Genomic DNA, 19,969 nt, shown 5'->3' on the forward strand with positions numbered 1-19,969 from the left:
TAAGTAGATAAAAAAAATTCTGAGCGTTTAAGATTACAATCCGAGGGAAATAATATAAGTCGATTATCATTTTAATTTCCAAATTGGAATTATGGGATGTTCATAATAGAGGTCTGCAATGAGCTAGCCCATAAGCCCGTTCGTCCATTATTTCTAAAAAATTTAACCCGCCCGCCCATAGTTTAAAAAATATATCTGCCCTCTCGCCTATGAGTCTAAAATTCTTTATCCGCCTGCCCAATAGTCTAATATTTTTTACTCGTCCGCCCATTATACAAAAAATTTTTTAATCCAAGCCGCCCATAAAATTTAAATATCCTCATTCTTTCAATTTTATTAAAATCTAATTAAAAATAATATTCAATTTATATTACAGATAAGGAATTTATTTGATTTAATAAAATATTTATGTAAAAAATATAAATATAAAATTAATATTTATTGATATAATTTCTAAATTAAAATGCAAAATAATAATGAATCCACATTTTCTGGATTCACGCACGTTCCTTTTTGTTCTATAAACCTTACAGCAATGTTGATTCCTCGTTCAGAACACTGATTAATCATGATAGCTTCGATAAATATTTTCTTGTCGTTTCCACGAAAATAGGATATCCATTTGAAGTATATCCTCTACTTAAGTGAGATATTTAAATAAAAAGTGAAACCATTAATAAAAAATAAAATAAAGTAATTTAAATTAATTGTTTATAAATGATAAACTTAAACTAAACTTAGTACCCTAAAATCTTGCTAAATTATACAAAAACTCATTATTTTAAGATTTAAATATTTTGTTATTTAACAGGTAAAATGCCATCCTCTGTAACAGCCACATCTTTTGTTGTTTAATTTTGACGTGGATGCTATCTAACATTGCAATAATTTAATACCTTTAATTGAATTCTCTTTGCTTTTGAAGAAACGGGTAAAATTAGATCATTCACGTTTATGTTATAGATATCAACATATCCTCAGATATCGATTGGTTTAAAAAATGTTGAATAATGGAGCATTTTTTAAAAATATTTACATAAATTATTTAAAATAACAAATAAAAGTTGTGAAATTTTAACCCGCTCGCCCGTCCGCCCACTTAGATGGGCTGGTGGGGGAGGGCGGGCTAAAAACTCGCCATTGCAGACCTCTAGCTCAGAATAATAATTTGGTTTGGATAGATACCGCGAATGGATAATTTTGATGTGTAAGAAATAGTTTAGTTTTTTAACGAATAATTTATTAATTGGTACTTCAATACAAGGTCTAATTTAGGAAAACAAGACAGGGCAAATTAGATGCAGTTATTTTTTTTATTTATTTAATATTAAAATTTATACAGTTCAAGATCAATAACTTAGGTAATAAATTTATATAATATTTTTCAAAATTTACTTTTAATTGCCTAAAGCTCATTTTTATGTTAGGAGAAGGGGTGGGGGGCGAAAGTTTATTAATGTGGAAGGAACTGGTCCTAAAATATACCCTACTTACTTACTATTATGAGTTAGAGAGACTATGAAGAAATCACTAAATTATTTTTCATCATATCAGAAAAAGGTCGTAAGCCAACTTACATACTTACAACTATTAAGCAACGAAAAACTTGTAAAACATTTAGCGCCTTATGATTTAAGAAATTATGTGGGGAAATTATCATTGAATATATTACTTTCCATTGATAAACGCATTTAATATATTCATTATTTCGCTTTAATATCTCGGCGGTAAAAAAGTTGATATAATTAGCTCAAAAATATTCTCGAATTAATCGCGATATCAATCTTGGGGTAGATATTTTGATCTAATGTGTTCGAGATTAAGGCTTCGAAAAAGTAAACTCACATGATATTGTTTCCGCTGTTAAAATTTATAGGAATTGGTTTGCAAAAATTTGCTCTAAAATTCTTTTGCGATATAAAATATGCTAAAAAGTGTTTGGCGATAAAAATTTTCTCTAGGTTTAAGTCTGTTGTTAATTTTTTTAAGAATGGTTTGACGATTTTTTTAATTACATATAATGCCTCCCTCCTTCCTTCACTCTCGTAAATTTTAAAAATTACCTCCAAAACCTATTTTAAACATCCCAAAAGTTGTATAAACTTTAAGGAAAACCGAATGATAAAATCTTGAAAATTTCACAAATATGTTTTTGGCCATATATAATTTTTTCGATTAAAAAAAGAGACTTATTTCGTGTTTTTCGATAAAGTTTTGAAAGTTTCGAAGAAATTTATTTTCTATGTTTTGGTAACTCAGCCTTCAGTAAAATTAAATATTTTATTCAAAACCTGATAAGCTACTCCATTTAAAATGATGGGATTTTAAAAAAAAATAAATAAAAATTGCATATCAAAGCGTTTATCTTCTTTCTATAATTTTCTCTTGTTAAAATTTTTGTTTTTATTAGGTGTATAAAATAAAAATTTATACAAATTTTACATTACATACTGATTTGCCTCGCATTGTATAATTTTCTACATATCTAAATGTTAAGAAAGTGTTTGCATTTTCCTTGAAATTTATAGTGCTTAGAATTTACATGTATACATTACATGCCAGACAGGGTGACGTTTGGAAGGGGAGATAAGAAAAACAGTCTCAGAAATTTATAATTTGAGTGAGAACTAAAAAAAATATTTATGTTAGCAAAACATATCAATAATAAAATAAAACGCATTAGGTTATTTATAATTATGAACATGGTTCAGTTCTCGTGAAAGTATTCAAAAGCTTAAACAATTTATTTATAATTATTCAATGTCAGTTATAATATATCACCGAGACATATCTTTTTCATGTTTAGGAAATAACTGTTAAATTGCATTGATTTTAGAAGTATCCTATTTTGTTATTTTATATAACAATAACATAAAAGATATTGTAAGTTAAGGTAAATTTGCGAGACAATATCCACATATCAATTAATCTTATATAACATTTTCTTTTTAAACAAGATTATTATGGGATATTAACAACAAGCCCTTGTTTTAAGAATATTAACAATCATAATAATTAGCAGAGTTGTTAAAAGATACTTTTCAAATGGATCTTCATACAAATACAATATTTTACAAATGCCTATAAGTATGGATACAATTTTCCGCAAAATTCACTTTTATTATAATTATTAAAGGTGTGCATAATGCCTAATTTAGGATTCTATTGTTAAAATTTTGAAGTGAGCCGAAAATTTTTATTGAATTGGTATGGGTATCCCATCTATATAAAAAATAATATAACGATACGATTACAAAGTAATAACTGTAAAATTTTAATACTTAAGCGTTCTCAAATATTTTATCAGTTTGGCACCTCCCGTTTATCTAAAGACACTTTTAATCCCACTAAAAAAGACTTTATACAGGATGTCAAATTTTTGTAAAATAGGATCTTTACTAACTAAATTTGACAATTAAAAGTTTCATCAATGGTTAGCACTTAGAACTTGAAATGAATTTTCTAATTATTTGAAATCAAATATTTGATTTGAATTCGACTATTAATAATCAATTATTTGATTTCAAATAATTTAAATATTTCGTTAATAATAAAATCTCATAAGTATCTCCCCTAAAATTTTGAGCAAGTCTCAAAATAGCAATTTTTATGTGTAAAAAAATCTTTTGTGATAGAAATCATAAAAAAAATATCTTCAGATAAGAAATGATGATTTTTTTGATTATGATAAAAATGTTAAAGTCCGATAAAAATGTTAATTTCTCCCTCTCAAGTTATAGGACTTTGCTTAGAGCCTTTGAGATACAAAGTTACACAATGTGGATAACATAAGTAGTTCGAGCCTGCGTTAGAGCTTTTCAAATTCAATTTTTTTGGTCTAATCCTACCCTGATATTTTTATAAATTTTTAAGTCCCAGCCCAAAATTTTTTTATTCTACGCCCGAATATGGTCCTATTTTTTTAAAATAAAAACCAGTTTTAAATTTATATCCAAGCCCGATTCGACCTTCGGGTGATTAGCGGAACTCCACTTTTAGTGTCTTTAATTTTGAACTAAAATAGTTTGTCAGGGTAAAAGGTGCATAGCCCGGCCTCCCTTACATGTCTACTAAATAAATTAAAACCCATTAAGATTTTTGGAATATATATGATATGGGTAGCATATTATTATAGAATAATTTTTATTTAAATATTATACTAATTTAATTATATTGTATTATATTAAAATTATATGCAATCATATTCTAAATATTCATCAAATAATTAAACTTTTTCTAAATAAATTGTTTTCCCGAATATTGAAAAATGCCATATTTATTACTAAATATAAGACGCGCGAATCTTAATAAATACTAAGTTATGAATATTCTTTTAAAGGGTACATTTTTTTATTATAGATTCTCTGGTTATATTTTGTTTAAATGTAGTTTGAACGATATTTAATGAATTTTCGTGATCCCTAAACGAATTACCTTCGGCTCTAGTCCAGATAAAGGGATTAACGTCTCCTTTGACTATTTTTATCACACTAGGTCTCATCTCCTGCGTTTTTAATACATCATCAATAATACTAGCTGTTTCTGATTTGTTAACATTGAAAGTGTTGTTCAGAAACTTAAAATTTCCCCATTCGTATTTGAAACATAAAGCTTGGTAGTTTAATTCGGCTTGGTTAATGGGATTAGTATTTAAATTGTTAATATGCGTTCCTTCATAACTTTGTACAGGAAATGTCGCAATTTTATATTGCGATTTAGGGCTAATTTTAGTTTTATTTACTCCGTCGGATTTTGATGACGAAGAAAGGGATAAATTATGCACGTTAGATTTGTTATTTTTCGGTATACGAATATATTTATTAACATTTTTTTTATTGTTTAACAATTTTGGTCGACACGAATTTTTAAGCATGTGCTCCTTGAGTTTCGAGATTTCGGAATAGGACATTCCGCATTCTGTACATATGTAAATCCTCAAATGCTTAGAATAAAAATGAGAATATATATGTTCTTTTAACTTGTTTTCCCCCGAAAAACATTTGTAACAACTGTTGCATTTGTAGGGTAAATCTTTTGTTTAAGAATAAATAATAATATAAGATCATTCTAAGGTTTAATATGTTTAAATAAGAGTATTATTTTTTTTACATCGTCATTAACATGTATCATCTCAAGGGGATTACTTATATAACTTTTATAGGGGGCGAAGCATACATACCCTTATTTTGGGGCCTTCGACCCGTTTTTTCCTGCCTTCGGTATTATAACACAGAATATTTAGACGGGGTAACAATGTTAACGTAAATAACTTTTACCGTTGAGCATAAAGACCTTAAATTTGGTGTGAACTTCTTACCCATGTCCATCTTTAATCTTCCTGGTTTGAGATATTTTACGAAAAAACCTCGTTTTTTACCCCAAAATTATAAAAAAGCAAAATATATTTATGCTCATAAAAATTTGTGTACTTGCTCCTTAAAGCCTAGCTATAAAATGAAATTTATAAAAAAAAATTCTAATTCTTTTCATTCAGGAAGCTATTCAAATTCTTCAGGAGGCTCGAGCCTCTATGCCCCCCCCCTTCCCTTCATAGTAATCCTGTTAATTTTTTTAGCTGATATAATATGTACTATCGTCATTTTAAAATTCTAATTTGCCCGGAAATATATTCCAGCATGTCTAGATTACTCCACACTGTAAAATTCAGAAATTTTTGGCACTAACTTTTGAACTACTCGAATTTATATTAATTTATAGAAACTAAAATTGTCTGAAATTTAATGTTGGTTACTATACACATGCTGGCACTTCCGGTCAAATCAGATTCTTTAATTTTAAAATTTGCCCTCGGTAAATAATTTTAAATTGGCGGGTCCATTTCACATCCTAAACATATATGATTATATATAAACACAGATAAAACTGTTTAAATATGATCCGTTAGGTGCAATATCCCTAAGTACAAAAATGTCCCATTTTAAAATATCGCTTTAAAAAAATGTTAAATATCTTATAAGGGCAAACCGGTTAAGTGAGAATTATCGGATAAATATAAAAGTTTTATAGTCCATTATATTTTCATATAATATCGGTTAATTGCCGATAGATATTTATTTAATCGAAATATCTAATTAAAATTTTGTTCTCTTCAAGTTTATATATCATTTAAGCAATAAATTATTTTTAAAAAAAATTGTTTGTCATTTTAGATCTCTAAAATTTTCTTTCCATATGATCCAAAATAAGTTAAAAATTTTATGATTAAAGTTTGAAATAATACTATTGAAGTTTAAAATAATCGACAGATTTTAAATGATATACTTCAAGTTTAAACCGAAACTTTACATTAGACATCAGTAATAAAAATTTTCAGCCCGACATAATTCATTTTTTTTGCCCTTCTATGCAATGCCGATCTTTACTTTACACCTTTGAAATTACTAAGTTAATCAAATGCTACAAATTACATTATTTGAATTAAACTTTGAAAATATTTAAGATTATCTTTTCTAATGTTTTTCAAATAAATTGATTTTTTAGTTTTTTTTTCAACTAAATATTTACGATAATTTATAAACTTTCAAAATTATTATTATTTTTTTTTAATCGTTAACCTGTTTGATGACACTTAGAATGGAATAAAAGACTGGTCACTTGAGAGAATCTCTTTTTACAGGTGGCGAATTTGCAAATATAGGGTCTATCACCCGTGTGAACCCTTGTGTGTTGGGTTAGATGAGACATTTGTGTAAACCTTTTTGAGCATATGAGGCAACGATAGGGTTTGACTCCTAAATGAATTCTCAAATGTTGATTAAGATGGAAAGCATTGGAAAATGTTCTTGAACAACGATTGCACTTTAACCTATTGTCTGGTGGCGTAATATCCAAAGAAATATTCTCCGATTCTTTCATTCTCCTAAATGGGAAAATAATATTTAAATTTTTGAAACAATATTTTATTTTTATTTTTGAAATTAAAAATAATAAATTTGATTTTGAAATTAGGATCTTTGATAATAAAATTTTTATTATTATAAAAACAATTCTATGTAATTTTTTTTTTTAAAATAAAATCAAAATAATTGTAAAGCTTTTTATTTTTCCTTTCTCCGTCAATTGAGAATAAATTCTTCTTTCAAAATTTTGGAAAAAAAGCTGATTATTTTTTTATTTTTATTTTTATTATATTATAAATTTTTGTTTTTAATATTTTGAAATAAAATAAATAAACAATTTGAATTTAAAAACAATTTCAAGAAAAATGATTTTTAGTTATGAAACAAAATACCAAATAACATCATATTTAATTATAATATTAATTATTGAATACAATGCTGTTTTTATTTAATATTACTTATACCTTTTAAAATTTGTAATCAGGATTGACGGTTGAGTAAAATTTTAAAAAAATGTATTCGAATTACAGATCCACGAAGCATGGCATGTTTCCGCCTGTTAAGGATCTTTGCATGAGTACTTGTAATAAGTTGAGTATTCATATTTGAAAAATAATAAGTGAATAACTCCAATTGTTAAACTCTTAAATAGTGTTGTTAAACGGCTCGTTTTGAGCTTTTTAAAAACGGCTAACTCAATATTTTAGCCTGAAAAATATAGCCCAAGCCTTGAGATTTTGCTAATAGATGTCCAAACCTTTGTTCCTTCTACAAACAAAATATTCAGGTTTGCTTAATACTATTCTGGATGAAATATTGAGTTAGCCGTTTTTAAAATTCGGCTCAGAACGAGTTGTTTAACAACACTACTCTTAAAGTATGAAAAATCTACAATTATCACGCGTTTTCATCTAATTTGCATAGTCTAAGACTTAAATAATAAAGTAATAATTTTAATAAAGCATTATTTTTGATTGAATATTATCATAATTTGAATAATGCATTTTTTTCTGAATATTACAACAATACTCTTAATATTTTGCCCGGACCGGCCCGTTATATTTTTCAAAAAATTGATATGAGAAGTTCGCCTTGGCTCATTTAATTATTTGTAAAATATTTTCAGTCAGCCCATTTATAATGTCTATTTTTTTTCCAATGTCACATGCACGTAACTAGTTTTATTAAACGGATTTTTAAAACCGCTAACTCAACATTTTAGCCAAAAAATATTACAAGCCTAGAGATTTTACTCATAGATGGCAGAAGGTTTGGACATCTATTAATAAATTCATGATTATTATATTTTGGCTAAAATCTTTTAAAATTGACTAAATCGAGCCGCTTAACAATACTACGCGTAACCAAGTGAAAGTGTGTAAATCATTTTAAGATAATACCCCCTCCTCCACCCCTTTCCATATATACAATATATCATTATAAATAATATTTTAATTTATATTTTTTAAAAATAACAATTATAATTTAAAATTTATAGAAAAAAATCATTTTTATAAAAAAAAAGTTAAAACCCAAAATTATTTTTGTAAAAATATAACATAATTATAAGGGGGTCTAAAGACCTCCAAAATTTATGGCGGAAAACACCACCTGATAATGCTTCCCCCTCCCCATAAGAAAATCCTTAATATACGCCTATGCAATGTCAATTTAATTAAGGCGCTTATATTTCTTCTCTAAGGCTATCCATTTCTACGACTGTTTTATGAATCAATTATGTTTGATCAATATTGTGTATTTTAATTGGATCATATCACAAATAACTTATTTAATTTTTTTTTTGAATTTACTCTATTATTTATAGATTTAGTATTTTAGTTATATAGTTCTCAAAATACAAAGAAATAGGCATTTTATCATTTATTTACAAATGGTATTAATCAAAATTATAGCTTAAAATTAAAAAAACATCCAAATTTTAACCCGGGCTGGCCTATTAATATTTCACATCGGAAATTGCTGCACTGCCTAATTTTTTTATGCATAAAATGTCCCGGCCTGAAAATATTTTTTTAAAAAAATTTAGATATAATTTTTTGTTTTTAACAAGATATGGCTAAACATGTCAAACTTTAAGAAAAATCATAAAATGATTAACCAATTTGTTAAAATTTTTCGATTTATCATACTAATGCAATCTTACCACCATGGACTTTGTACAAAATGAATTATATTTTGGTTTCTGAAATATGGCCATTTTTTCCTTTAACTGTTAGCGTAGTTACGGATAATTTTTTTAAAAATAATAAATAAATTGTCTTTTACCCATAAAATCAAACAAGAAACAATAATTAAAGAAAGAAAGAAAGAAAGAAAGCCTGGATTTAATAAAGTTGAGTATATATTTACAAGAATAATAGCCTAAGACTTGAAAATATTAGCGAAATTTATTTTTATAATATTGTTTTGATCCTATACGTTAGTGGTTTGCAAAGTCTTCGCAAATTTTATAAAAATTATAATAGGCCGGGAAATTCGCACATCTTATAAATAATCTTAAAAAAAATTAAATAAAAATTATTCATTCAAGATACAATGGAAATTATAGGTAAAAAAAAATATAATAGATTTATAAAAATAGATAGAACTATATTTTACTAATTTTAAAAATCGTTGCCAGAAAATATTGCCTAAGCCTCGAGATTTCGCCTAACAGATGTCAATTGTGCCATCTATGAGAAAAATCTTCAGGGTTAAGTAATATTTTTCTGGATACGAGTTATCCGTTTAAAAACAGTTCAAACCGAGCCGTTTAACACCACTATCTGGAAACATTCTTAGTATATTATGATTACTTTTCCTTTAAGGTAATTTTTTTTTACACCTGAGTCTTCATTTAATACATAGCTTTATGAATGGGCATGTTTAAATTGCCCTCATCTAAAATGAGTTTTTTTAATTAAGCTTAATTTAATATATATTATATACTAGTTTTCAGACCCGTAAAGAATGACAAACTAGCAGGTGGATCGCCAGCGCGGCCACGTAGCAAAATTTTATGAAAAAATATAAATGGTTTTACTGAATTGTGAATTGAGAATTTTTAAGTTAAAATACTTTATATTCTATTTTAAATATTAGCCTTAAAGTTAAAACATTTATTCCTTTAATATTTTATCTCACGAAAATTTAAACTTTATTTTCTTTCATTTTTAAAGCCTTAAAGTTAAAACTTTATTCCTTGTATATTAATATTTTATCTCACGAAAATTTAAACTTTATTTTCTTTCATTTTTAAACTTTAAACCTTGGTGAATATAAGAAAAAATTTTCATATCTCTACTATATGATTAGACAAAATTTCTAGATTGTGTGAAATGTTCAGATATCCAAATAATAATTTATTGACTATAATTTTTTCTAAGACTTCTTGTGCTCCAGGAAGAAAGAAACTGTAAAAGCATGTCGACAAGATGGAGCCTTCGACATCATGTTGTTTTACAGCATTTATGATCTAGAAGAGCCTATTTTGAGTGCCTTTGGAGAAATATAAGAATGGCCTCAACCAGGTTTTTAAGCTGATACATAAGATTTAATACTAAGGCCTATTCCTGTTGCATTGTAATTAATGAATAAATTATTTAATTGCACAGCAATTTTATGCAATATTTTCCAAAAAATTATAAGGATTTAGTTGAAGTAAGAATCGCTAATATGATTATATTACAACTTAGAAAGCTAAGAGATAATATCAATCTATTTTGGAATTTTACCAAATATATTATAATTACTTGTATAATATGGTTTTATTATTAAAATAGTTTTTTTATTATTATTTGAATAGTAGTAAAATTTATATGGGTTTTTAAAGTAAAATTTGAATATTTCTAATTTGATAATTATAGAGTTCGCAAACATGTATAATAATTATTTTATGATTATGATTTAAAAAATTATATATTTTAGTATTGTGTAATGTAAATTATGTAAAGAAAAAATATTATATTCAAGAAATGAAAAATTATAATCAGGACAATATCTTAAATTTTTTTTGATATAATTTAAATTTGATATAGTTAATTATTTTAAATTTGAAAAGTAAATTCACATAGTTCTTTACTACGAATCTTAAAAGTGCCGGATTGTGGAAAATAAAAATAAAATAAAAATGCTCGAACTCTTTAGAAAAATTTATGATAATATAAATGAATAAGGTAAAACCAAATATATAATACATATTATTTGGATAAGTTTGACAGCATTGTGCATTGTTTATAGCTATTGGTGAGCTATTAAATTAATTTGTTTTAACAGGTGCTTTATAATGCAGATAAATATAAAGATAGAAAACAAAGATATAGAAAAGCTTAAGAGAATAATAAGAGTGAAAATAAGAATTTTATGGGTGTGGTAAACCTGATCATATCTCGGTAATATGAAACTAAAAATTTAAAATGATGAGATGTGGCAAGGACGACCTAGACATAAAATGCAAAGTGAATAATTATTTATTGAGATGTAATAAATGCACTAAATGGTGATATACAAGAAAGATGTAAGAATTGACTAGACGAAGAGAAATTAATTTTTTTAATGTGTTTAATAAGTAACTCAAGTCGAAGTAAAAAAAAAAGAATAAAGAATATTAGAACCTGAGGAGATTGATGAAAGGAAGTTCTGCAATGAAATAAATGATATATTAAATATGTACAAATATTTTTTTAAAAAAGAATTAGGTATTCTAAAATTTTTTGATGTGGATATAAAATTATTGGAAAACTACTAGCCTAAATTTTGTGGCATAAGAAGATTACCGTTTTCATGGATAGAGGAAATAGATATGGAATAAGACAAATGGCTGTAAGAAGGTATTAGAACGATTAGTTCATAGCGGGTGACCTGATAATAGTTCAAGATATGCATAGATCATAGGGTATCTGTAAACCCTAAGATAATGTCACTTTATATCCTTGGCTAATTAAATGGGAATTTTTTTCAAAAACAGATTTTTCTTACACTTATCTGAATGTGCTAGTGGGAAAAGCAAGAGATAGCTACAAAAGGCATCATGCTGGTTTTGGATACGGAGAAAGAATGATGAAGGAGAGCATGTACTGAAATTTGCGCAAGCCCTTGCCTCAACCAACAACATGCTAATCTTTCGTAGAAAATTAAAAGATGTAATAGACTACAAAGTCATCCCAGGAGGAGATATAGCCACGCAACACAAGCTACTAGTCATGGATTTACACATCACAATAAATCCACTCAAAACAAGATAAAACTGAAACCATGCATCAAATGGGGCAAATTAAAAACAATGGCAGATGCCTTTGCAATCAATGCAAACATTGAAACAATAGATTCCTCACAAATCAGTGAAAAAATGTGGACAGACCTTTCATCCAGATTAATAGACACTGCCAAATCGACACTAGGCTTGACAAGGGAAGGTAACAAATCGTACAAAAAACTATGGTGGTGGAATGAAGAGGTATAAACCACTATACAGGAAAAAAAAAGCCCTTTATAAAATATGGTACAAATCTAAAAACCCAGATGACAAGACAAGATACAAAAAATTCAAGAGATTAACTACAAAGGCGGTGGCTGGGGCCAAATCTATGGCATACGATGACATGTATGAAGAACTACATAGCAAAGAAGGGCAAAATAAAATATACAGATTAGCCAAACAGCGAGAAAAGAATTCTAGGGATATAAACGGAGCTCCGAAAGTTATCAAAAACAAAGATGGGAAATTGATAATAAAGGAAAAAGAAATAATGAATAGATGAAAAGAATATTTTCAGGAGCTTCCCAACTTTAATCCCCACATACTACATCTAGATGAACACTCCTTATGTCAAAACCTTATACCACCAATAACAGAACAAGAGATAATCATATGCCTCAAGCATATAAAAAACAACAAAGCTAGGGGTCCAGATGATATTCCAAGAGAAAGTCTTAAAGCACTAGGAGATGATGGAATACATTTCCTCACAAATCTATACAATAAAATACTTGGAAATGAAGAGGTTCAAAAATGGAGGCTATCTAGTTCCTATCTTCAAAAATAAAGGGGATCCACACAATTGTCAAAATTAAAGGGGCATAAAACTAATGTCACACTGTCTAAAACTATAAGAAAAAATAATAGAAAAAAGATTAAGAGACATAATCGAAATAGGAGAGACTCAGTTTGGCTTTATGCCTGGAAGATCAACAACTGATGCTATCCCCGCAATTAAGCAAATGAGTGAAAAATACAGGGAAAAGAACAAAAAGCTACACATGGTCTTTCTCGATCTAGAAAAGGTCTTAGATAAGAAAACTTATCTGGTGGGCGCTACTTCACAAAAAGGTTTCCGAAAAATTTATAAGAATAATACAGGATATGTATATGGGCCATACAACAATGGTCCGTAGCACAACAGGTACTTCAGCAGGCTTCACAGTAGCCGAAGGAGTTCATCAAGGGTCGGCTCTCAGCCCACTTCTCTTCATTACAGTAATAGATGTATTAGCACAGTCTCCTCAAACAGTCGTGGAATATGATATTTGCAGATGCTATTGTAATACTTGCCGAATCCAAGAATGAAATGAAAGAAAGATTAGTGAGTTGGATAAATATCCTAGAAAAGCACGGACTAAAAGTAAATAGAGAAAAGACGGAGTATATGGTGATAGGAGGAGATGAAACAGAGAGTATTGATATAAATGAATGACAGATATCGGCAATTGAAAGCTGCAAATATTTGGGCTCCACTATACAAACAAACGGCACAATAGAAAAAGAGATAAAGAGTAAAATTAATCAAGGGTGGTTAAAGTGGAGATCTTTATCTGGAGTGCTATTTAACAAATTAATCCCACACAAATTAAATGGAAAAATTTACAGGTCATAGTACAACAAACTATTCTATATAGTTCGGAAACATGGCCAACTAAGGAATCAGACGAGAGAAGTCTACAAACTATGGAGATGAGAATGCTGAGGATGATTGCTGGGGTAATAAGAAAGGATAAAGTTCGCAGTACAAGAAACTCAGTAGTTTAAAGGTAGTGCCCATTAAGACTAAGTTAATGGTAAACAGACTTAGGTGGTATGGGCATGGGCACACAATGAGAAAGCCTATGAACTACATAGGAAATAAGGTTGAGATTTTGGAAGTGATGGGCAAACGTAAAAGAGGAAGGCCAAAACTTCAATGGGGTCATAAAGTTAGAGCCAATATAAAGAAGTAAAAATTAGATGAAAGAGATTGTATGAATAACATAAAGTGGAGAGAGATATTGAAGGAGCTTACCACCAGAAAAGGTGAAAGATAAAGAGAAAAAAAAAATTTCGCTATATACTTAATAATAGGCTTTTATAATGACATAATGATTGTAAAAAATTTTTAAATAAAAACTAGAAATAGAAATCGGAAATGATCATAAAATCGTATTGGCATTATTTTTTCTCTCAAATTTTTTTTAGGGGTACTATGGGATTAATCAATAAATATTCACAAGTTGGGCCGAGCTCGGGTTTAGAGGATTTAATCATTAGTCTATTGATATTGTTCTTAATAAATATTTGATATTAATCAATCATTGTTATATAAATCAAAAGTTATCAAATATTTTTGTATTTGATATTTAAAAGAATAGTTATTTGGGGGGGGGGGGGTCTATGATTGATTTATCTAATAAATTGAAATTTTTCTACTCATAAAATCTACAAAATATTAATGAATTTTTAATTACAATTTAATTGAAGACAAAATATAATTTTATAAATTTTTTAATTTATATATTGCAAATTAAATAATTTTCACAATATGATTTAATTTAACTTTGATTTTATTTTCCATAAAAGGTATAAATGCATGAAACTTTTGTGTTCTGGGAATGCGTTTATCCTTATGAAACCATGTTTCAAGATATTTTTTCATATACGAGCTGTGTGGTGAAATTTGTTATACAAAAATTAAATTAATCTAAAGTATTTAATACTGGTAAGGACGCTGAAGGATAGCTCTTGCTGCTAACCTTTTGGTAATTCCTCCTTGCCATTGGCTATTGCAAAAAGTGTCATTCTGCTTTGATTCCGAAATAGAGTTCTTGATGGCAAAGATTATGAATATTTTTTATATTTTTATATTGCGTTACTGCGCCATCAGAAAAACAAAATATTTTTGATAAATTTTGAAATTTTGGTTTAAGAAAATGAATCATTTTAATTTGGAATAAATAAATGGTACATGTGTTGTGTTTTAGAAATGATGACATCATCACATAGTTTTTTCTTTGACTAATTTCTTTGCTATCCTAGCTATGAATTCAATCGTAGAAAATTCTTCTGTATTTATTTAGGGTCCAAGAATTTGATAAAACTGTCAATATCTGAATTTTATCATTTCGAGAATGTGTTGTTTCAAATTTATTTTTCAATTACTTAATGATTTCACATTCATCGTTAATATTAAAATTATTTTCTGAAGAAATTTTCAAAATTTTTCCTCAATTTTTTCTTAGATTTACAAATTTTTTTCAATAGTATATCAGGATTTTTTACTGCAGGCACTGCAAATTTTATTGCTATTTTTAAATGATTTATTTTGGTCAATCATCTAATGAAATACATTTTATAGGTCTTCCCGACATGAATGTTTATCTAAATTGAATGGATAAAAATTTTATAAAATTATAATCAAAATAGATTTGTATTTTGTAGATATTTTTATGAGAGAAATTTCAATTCATCAAATAAATTAACCATGCCCCCCCCCCACAACACTTTTTCAGATCTTAAATAACTATTTTTTTAATATTAAACATAAAATAGTTGATTACATGGGGAAAAAAATTATCATTTTTTCTTCCTGTTAATAAAAATATAATTTTAAGTGGTGTAACATTTCTATAACTGAATTATTTTCTTTCTCAACTGATTTAATTTTTATTAAATGCATTGATCAAGAACATAAACCACAACAAAAATTCTGATAATTAGTGGATTGTTAATTGAACGAAAGCATATTTGAAAGCTTCTACAATTCAAAAAATTATTGGACACAAGGATATAAATCAGTGGCGTAGCCAGGATTAATCCATGGGGGGGGGGTTAAAAATTTTTCGGGGATTTGCCCCCAAACCGCATTTTAAAAATTTGCCAATTTTGTGCTTTATTGGTGTCCAACCACTATATTAACCAGCATAAATGAAAAAAATATTAGTAACAAAATTTTGGCCAAATTGATTAATACGCGACTGAAAGCATTATTCTGAAAATTTTATTAATGTTTAGTCAATTGTAAATTAATTCAATCCATTCGGTATAGAAAGAAGAATAAAATCGCCCCAAACCTCCCATTTTTTATGATCACTCAATATATCTTATTCTATGTTAAAAATAATTATTTTAATTAAATTTTTGTAACAAGATTTTGGAGAATTTCATTATAGATTTTATTTAATATTTATACAATACAATAAATTTCAAAATGTATAAATTTTATACAGATTATATTAAAAAAATTTCTAAATAACCTTATTTAAAAAAAAATAGAATTACAATAAAACATGAGTAATTCTTGTGCAGTATTTTAAAAAAAATCTAATTTAACAATTAATATAATTAATACAAATGTGTATATTAATAAAACATAAATAATTCTTATTAGAGAACCGCAAAAGTAGGAAAATCGGGATCGGGCCTGGTCAGGCTTAATATTTTTTAAAAAAATTCTGGCCGGGTTGGGTCGGCCTTGGAAATTTTTTAAATATATCTAAATATATCAATTTTATGTTAAATTTTTTATGTAAAATAAAAATATTTGATTTTATTTATAAAAATTAGACGCCATATAACATATATCTTTTATTTTGAGTAATTATAAAAATGAATTTCTATATTTAAATAAATTCAGGCCAGGCCGACAAAACTTTTTTAAAATAATTTCGGGCAGGGCTGGGCTTGAAAAATTAGACTCGATGCAGATCACTAATTCTTAGTGTAAATGCAATATTTTTATTAAAAATAGTATAATATATAAATATTATGACTAAGAATTCATTATAATTACGTTTTGAATATAAAAATTTTATGACTAAGATCACATTATAATAATATATCAATATAATAATTTGAATTTATAAAGAAAGGTCTACTTTTCTATGTGATTTGACTAATTCATCTAGAATCAAATTTTTATCTAGATAAATCTCCTTATAAATATTTAATATTGCGAATCCATTTAAACGGCTTTCACCGGTGCTATTTCTTAAATATGTTTTTAACCTTTTCAAAGTTGAAAAAGACCTTTCATTAGTGCAGGTGCTAGTCGGTAAGGTAGCTAAAATAAAAAGCAATGTTTTGATATTAGGCAGGGAATCTAAAGTGCAATTATACATGGAAAGGGCCTGCAAAGCACATTTTGGTCTCAAAGAAAGAGTACTCTATTCTGTCAAAATTTTTATACCCGACATCACAAAGTAACTTATCATACGATCCTGATAATGAATAAAACTCTGAGATTTTCTTAATACCTTCTCGCGTTTCAAGTGTATTTAGACTCAACCGCCAAAAGAAAATAAAAGCTGTTTAAAATAAAATTGTGACTAATAAATCTTTCCTTTAATTGAAATAAAAATGCATCAATAAGAGAAGTAAAAATATTTATTTTATAAAAATCCTCAATCGTAGATGCATCAATATTTAAGCGATTGGACTATCTAGAAACTACTCTAGGTTTAAAATTTTTAATCCCAAACATTAGCGAACACCTTTACTTTCTCATTATATTTACCAAATTAAATAATTTTTCTTTTAATTAATAATTATAAAAAATTAATTAAAATTTTTAAACTATCTAATTAGTTTAACAATATAAGTTTTATTAATAAATTTATAAATATCTAATTTAACTATGCGAGAAAAAATTTACAATATATTTTTATTGTTATTTAATATTTTACATATAATTTTTAATATATATTTCAAAACCATGTTATCATTTAAAATTGAAAATTCTTATTTGTTTTTTTATATATATTTCATTTTCATATCGTATATAATTTATAAATTGAACCATTTTTTAAATAAAATTATTCGCAATAAGAAAAAATTTTTAAAAAAAAATTTTCGGAGGTTATGGGCCCCCCCCCCCTTCTCTACGCCCCATATATAAAGAAAGCCATTGTGTTTTTAAAGTAATAAAGAAGTTGTTTATAATAACAAATTCACACGTATATATTGAGGAGAATATATAAAAAAAATTCAAAATAATAAAAAAAAATATAGACAACAAAACTTATGATGTAATTGTAAAAAATATTTTTCCCGTAATAATATAAAAAATAAATATTAAAAAAAAAGAGTAAAAATTAAAATATAATAGATACGGGACATATTTTTAGAATCTCAAAAGAGGACATGTCCTCTTAAAAGTGAACATCTGGTAACCTAAATTATGTAATAATGAATAAGATAGAGATAATTCCAAAGATAAAAAATGATAAATGATCACTAGCTTTAAAGCAAGGCGATAGAGAGATTATCAACTGAAGCAAAGTCTAGGTTCGGTTTTTAAAGAATATAATATCAGATAAGTTTGTATCTTTAAAATCCGATTGAAAACTTTTCATATGCAAATTAAAGGTCTGCTATGCCCGAACCATAACCCTACCTGCCATCCATAAGCCGGGCCGATTACGTCTAAAAAAATTTATATGGGCCGGGCAAAAATATTAATGAGTTGGCAAAAAAGTGGGTTGGATTACTGAGGAATAATGATATTTGATAGAAATGATAATCAATAAGGTGTTGTATTTTTTATTTAGGTACTCCCCAATATTTTAAATAGTTATCGATTCTGGTGTTCAACTATATACATGGGGTTAGTGTAAATAATTGAAGCGGGCCAGACAAACTTAGTAAAAGGAAATGTTTATTTTATTCTAATTGTCCTTACAAGTATTAATTTATGAATTATCATAAACAGTATTTATTAACTATAAAATATTCTCCCTAAAGAAATAATTTTGATGCATATATAAAAAAAATAAGGCAACCTAAGTAAAATAGTAGGTTTATATTATTCTAATTTCTCATATAAATATTCCTAATTTATGAATTATAACAAATAAACAGTATTTATTAACGATATTTCTAAAAAAACTTGAGACGTATATAACCAAAATATTTTTAGATTCTATTCAGTTGAATTATAATTATAAGAAGGAAATATTAAATTTTAAGGTTGAGAACACTTTACGTTAACTTGGGTAGCTGGCATAGTCAAATTGCATATAAAAATATTGAAAAATCGCTAGTGACTAATTCTTATCAATCAATTTTGATTGATAATAATCATTGAAACAATCTTCTTTATCATGCATATGGTACCACAGTTATGGGGTTTGTTTTGATAAGTTTCTTCCATCTTGATCGAGTAAGGGCCATGTCCGGATTTATCTTCTTAGTCATCATAACTTTGTTTACTTGACCTTTCCACGTAACACGAGGTCGTCCTCTTCCTCTCTTCCCCGGCACCTCCATGTCCAATACTTTTCGATTTACATCATTCGTCTCCCTTCTTAGTATATGACCAAACCATCCTAACCAATTTTCGTTTATCAAATCCGCCATAGGTTGAATACCCATTTTTTCTCTGAGACACTCATTCGTCATATGGTCGAGTTAAGTATACCCCAAGCTCCACCGTATCATTCTCATCTCCGTAGCTTGTAATAACTTTTCTTCCGTAGCGTTTAATGCCCATGTTTCACGTCCTAGAGTAACACCGGTCTTACGATGGATTTGTAAGCTTTTTCAACCATATTGGCATCTTCTTGTCGCACATTACACAAGATATACTTCGCCATTTAAGCGATCCTTTTTGGATCCGTGCATTGACTTCTTTTGCGCAACCTCCCTCTTGATGTATCATCGAGCCTAGGTATGTAAACCTGTCTACTTTTGGGGATTTTAATTGGTCATCCAGCGATGAGGTGCCTGTAACATTCATCTCCATGTATACAGTTTTCCGATTATTGACCTTTAAACCATATCCAGCTAAGCGTTTTGATCACTTTTCGGCTTCTTCGAATACTTTCTCCTTTGTCTCTTCGCATAGTACTATATCATCGGCATATAG

At 27.5% G+C, this 19,969-nt stretch overlaps 2 protein-coding genes across 2 annotated transcripts; one reads left to right on the plus strand and one right to left on the minus strand.

Moving 5' to 3' along the window:
- Positions 1–4,333: 4,333 nt before the first annotated feature.
- On the minus strand, positions 4,334–6,918 carry LOC135924437 (zinc finger protein 765-like). The gene is made up of 2 exons (XM_065459494.1): positions 6,576–6,918; positions 4,334–5,031 (listed from the first exon to the last, which is right to left on the minus strand). Exons 1-2 carry the CDS (start codon positions 6,874–6,876, stop codon positions 4,334–4,336), a joined length of 999 nt encoding a protein of 332 aa, XP_065315566.1. The 5' UTR covers positions 6,877–6,918.
- Positions 6,919–12,207: 5,289 nt separating this feature from the next.
- Positions 12,208–12,619, plus strand: LOC135924438 (uncharacterized). Its single transcript, XM_065459495.1, has 2 exons — positions 12,208–12,274; positions 12,381–12,619. The coding sequence occupies exons 1-2, from the start codon at positions 12,208–12,210 to the stop codon at positions 12,617–12,619; spliced, it is 306 nt and encodes a 101-aa protein (XP_065315567.1).
- Positions 12,620–19,969: the final 7,350 nt, after the last annotated feature.

Source organism: Gordionus sp. m RMFG-2023, chromosome 2, assembly GCF_954871325.1.
Source record: "Gordionus sp. m RMFG-2023 chromosome 2, tfGorSpeb1-WG-v2, whole genome shotgun sequence".
NCBI lineage: Eukaryota > Metazoa > Nematomorpha > Gordioida > Chordodea > Parachordodidae > Gordionus > Gordionus sp. m RMFG-2023.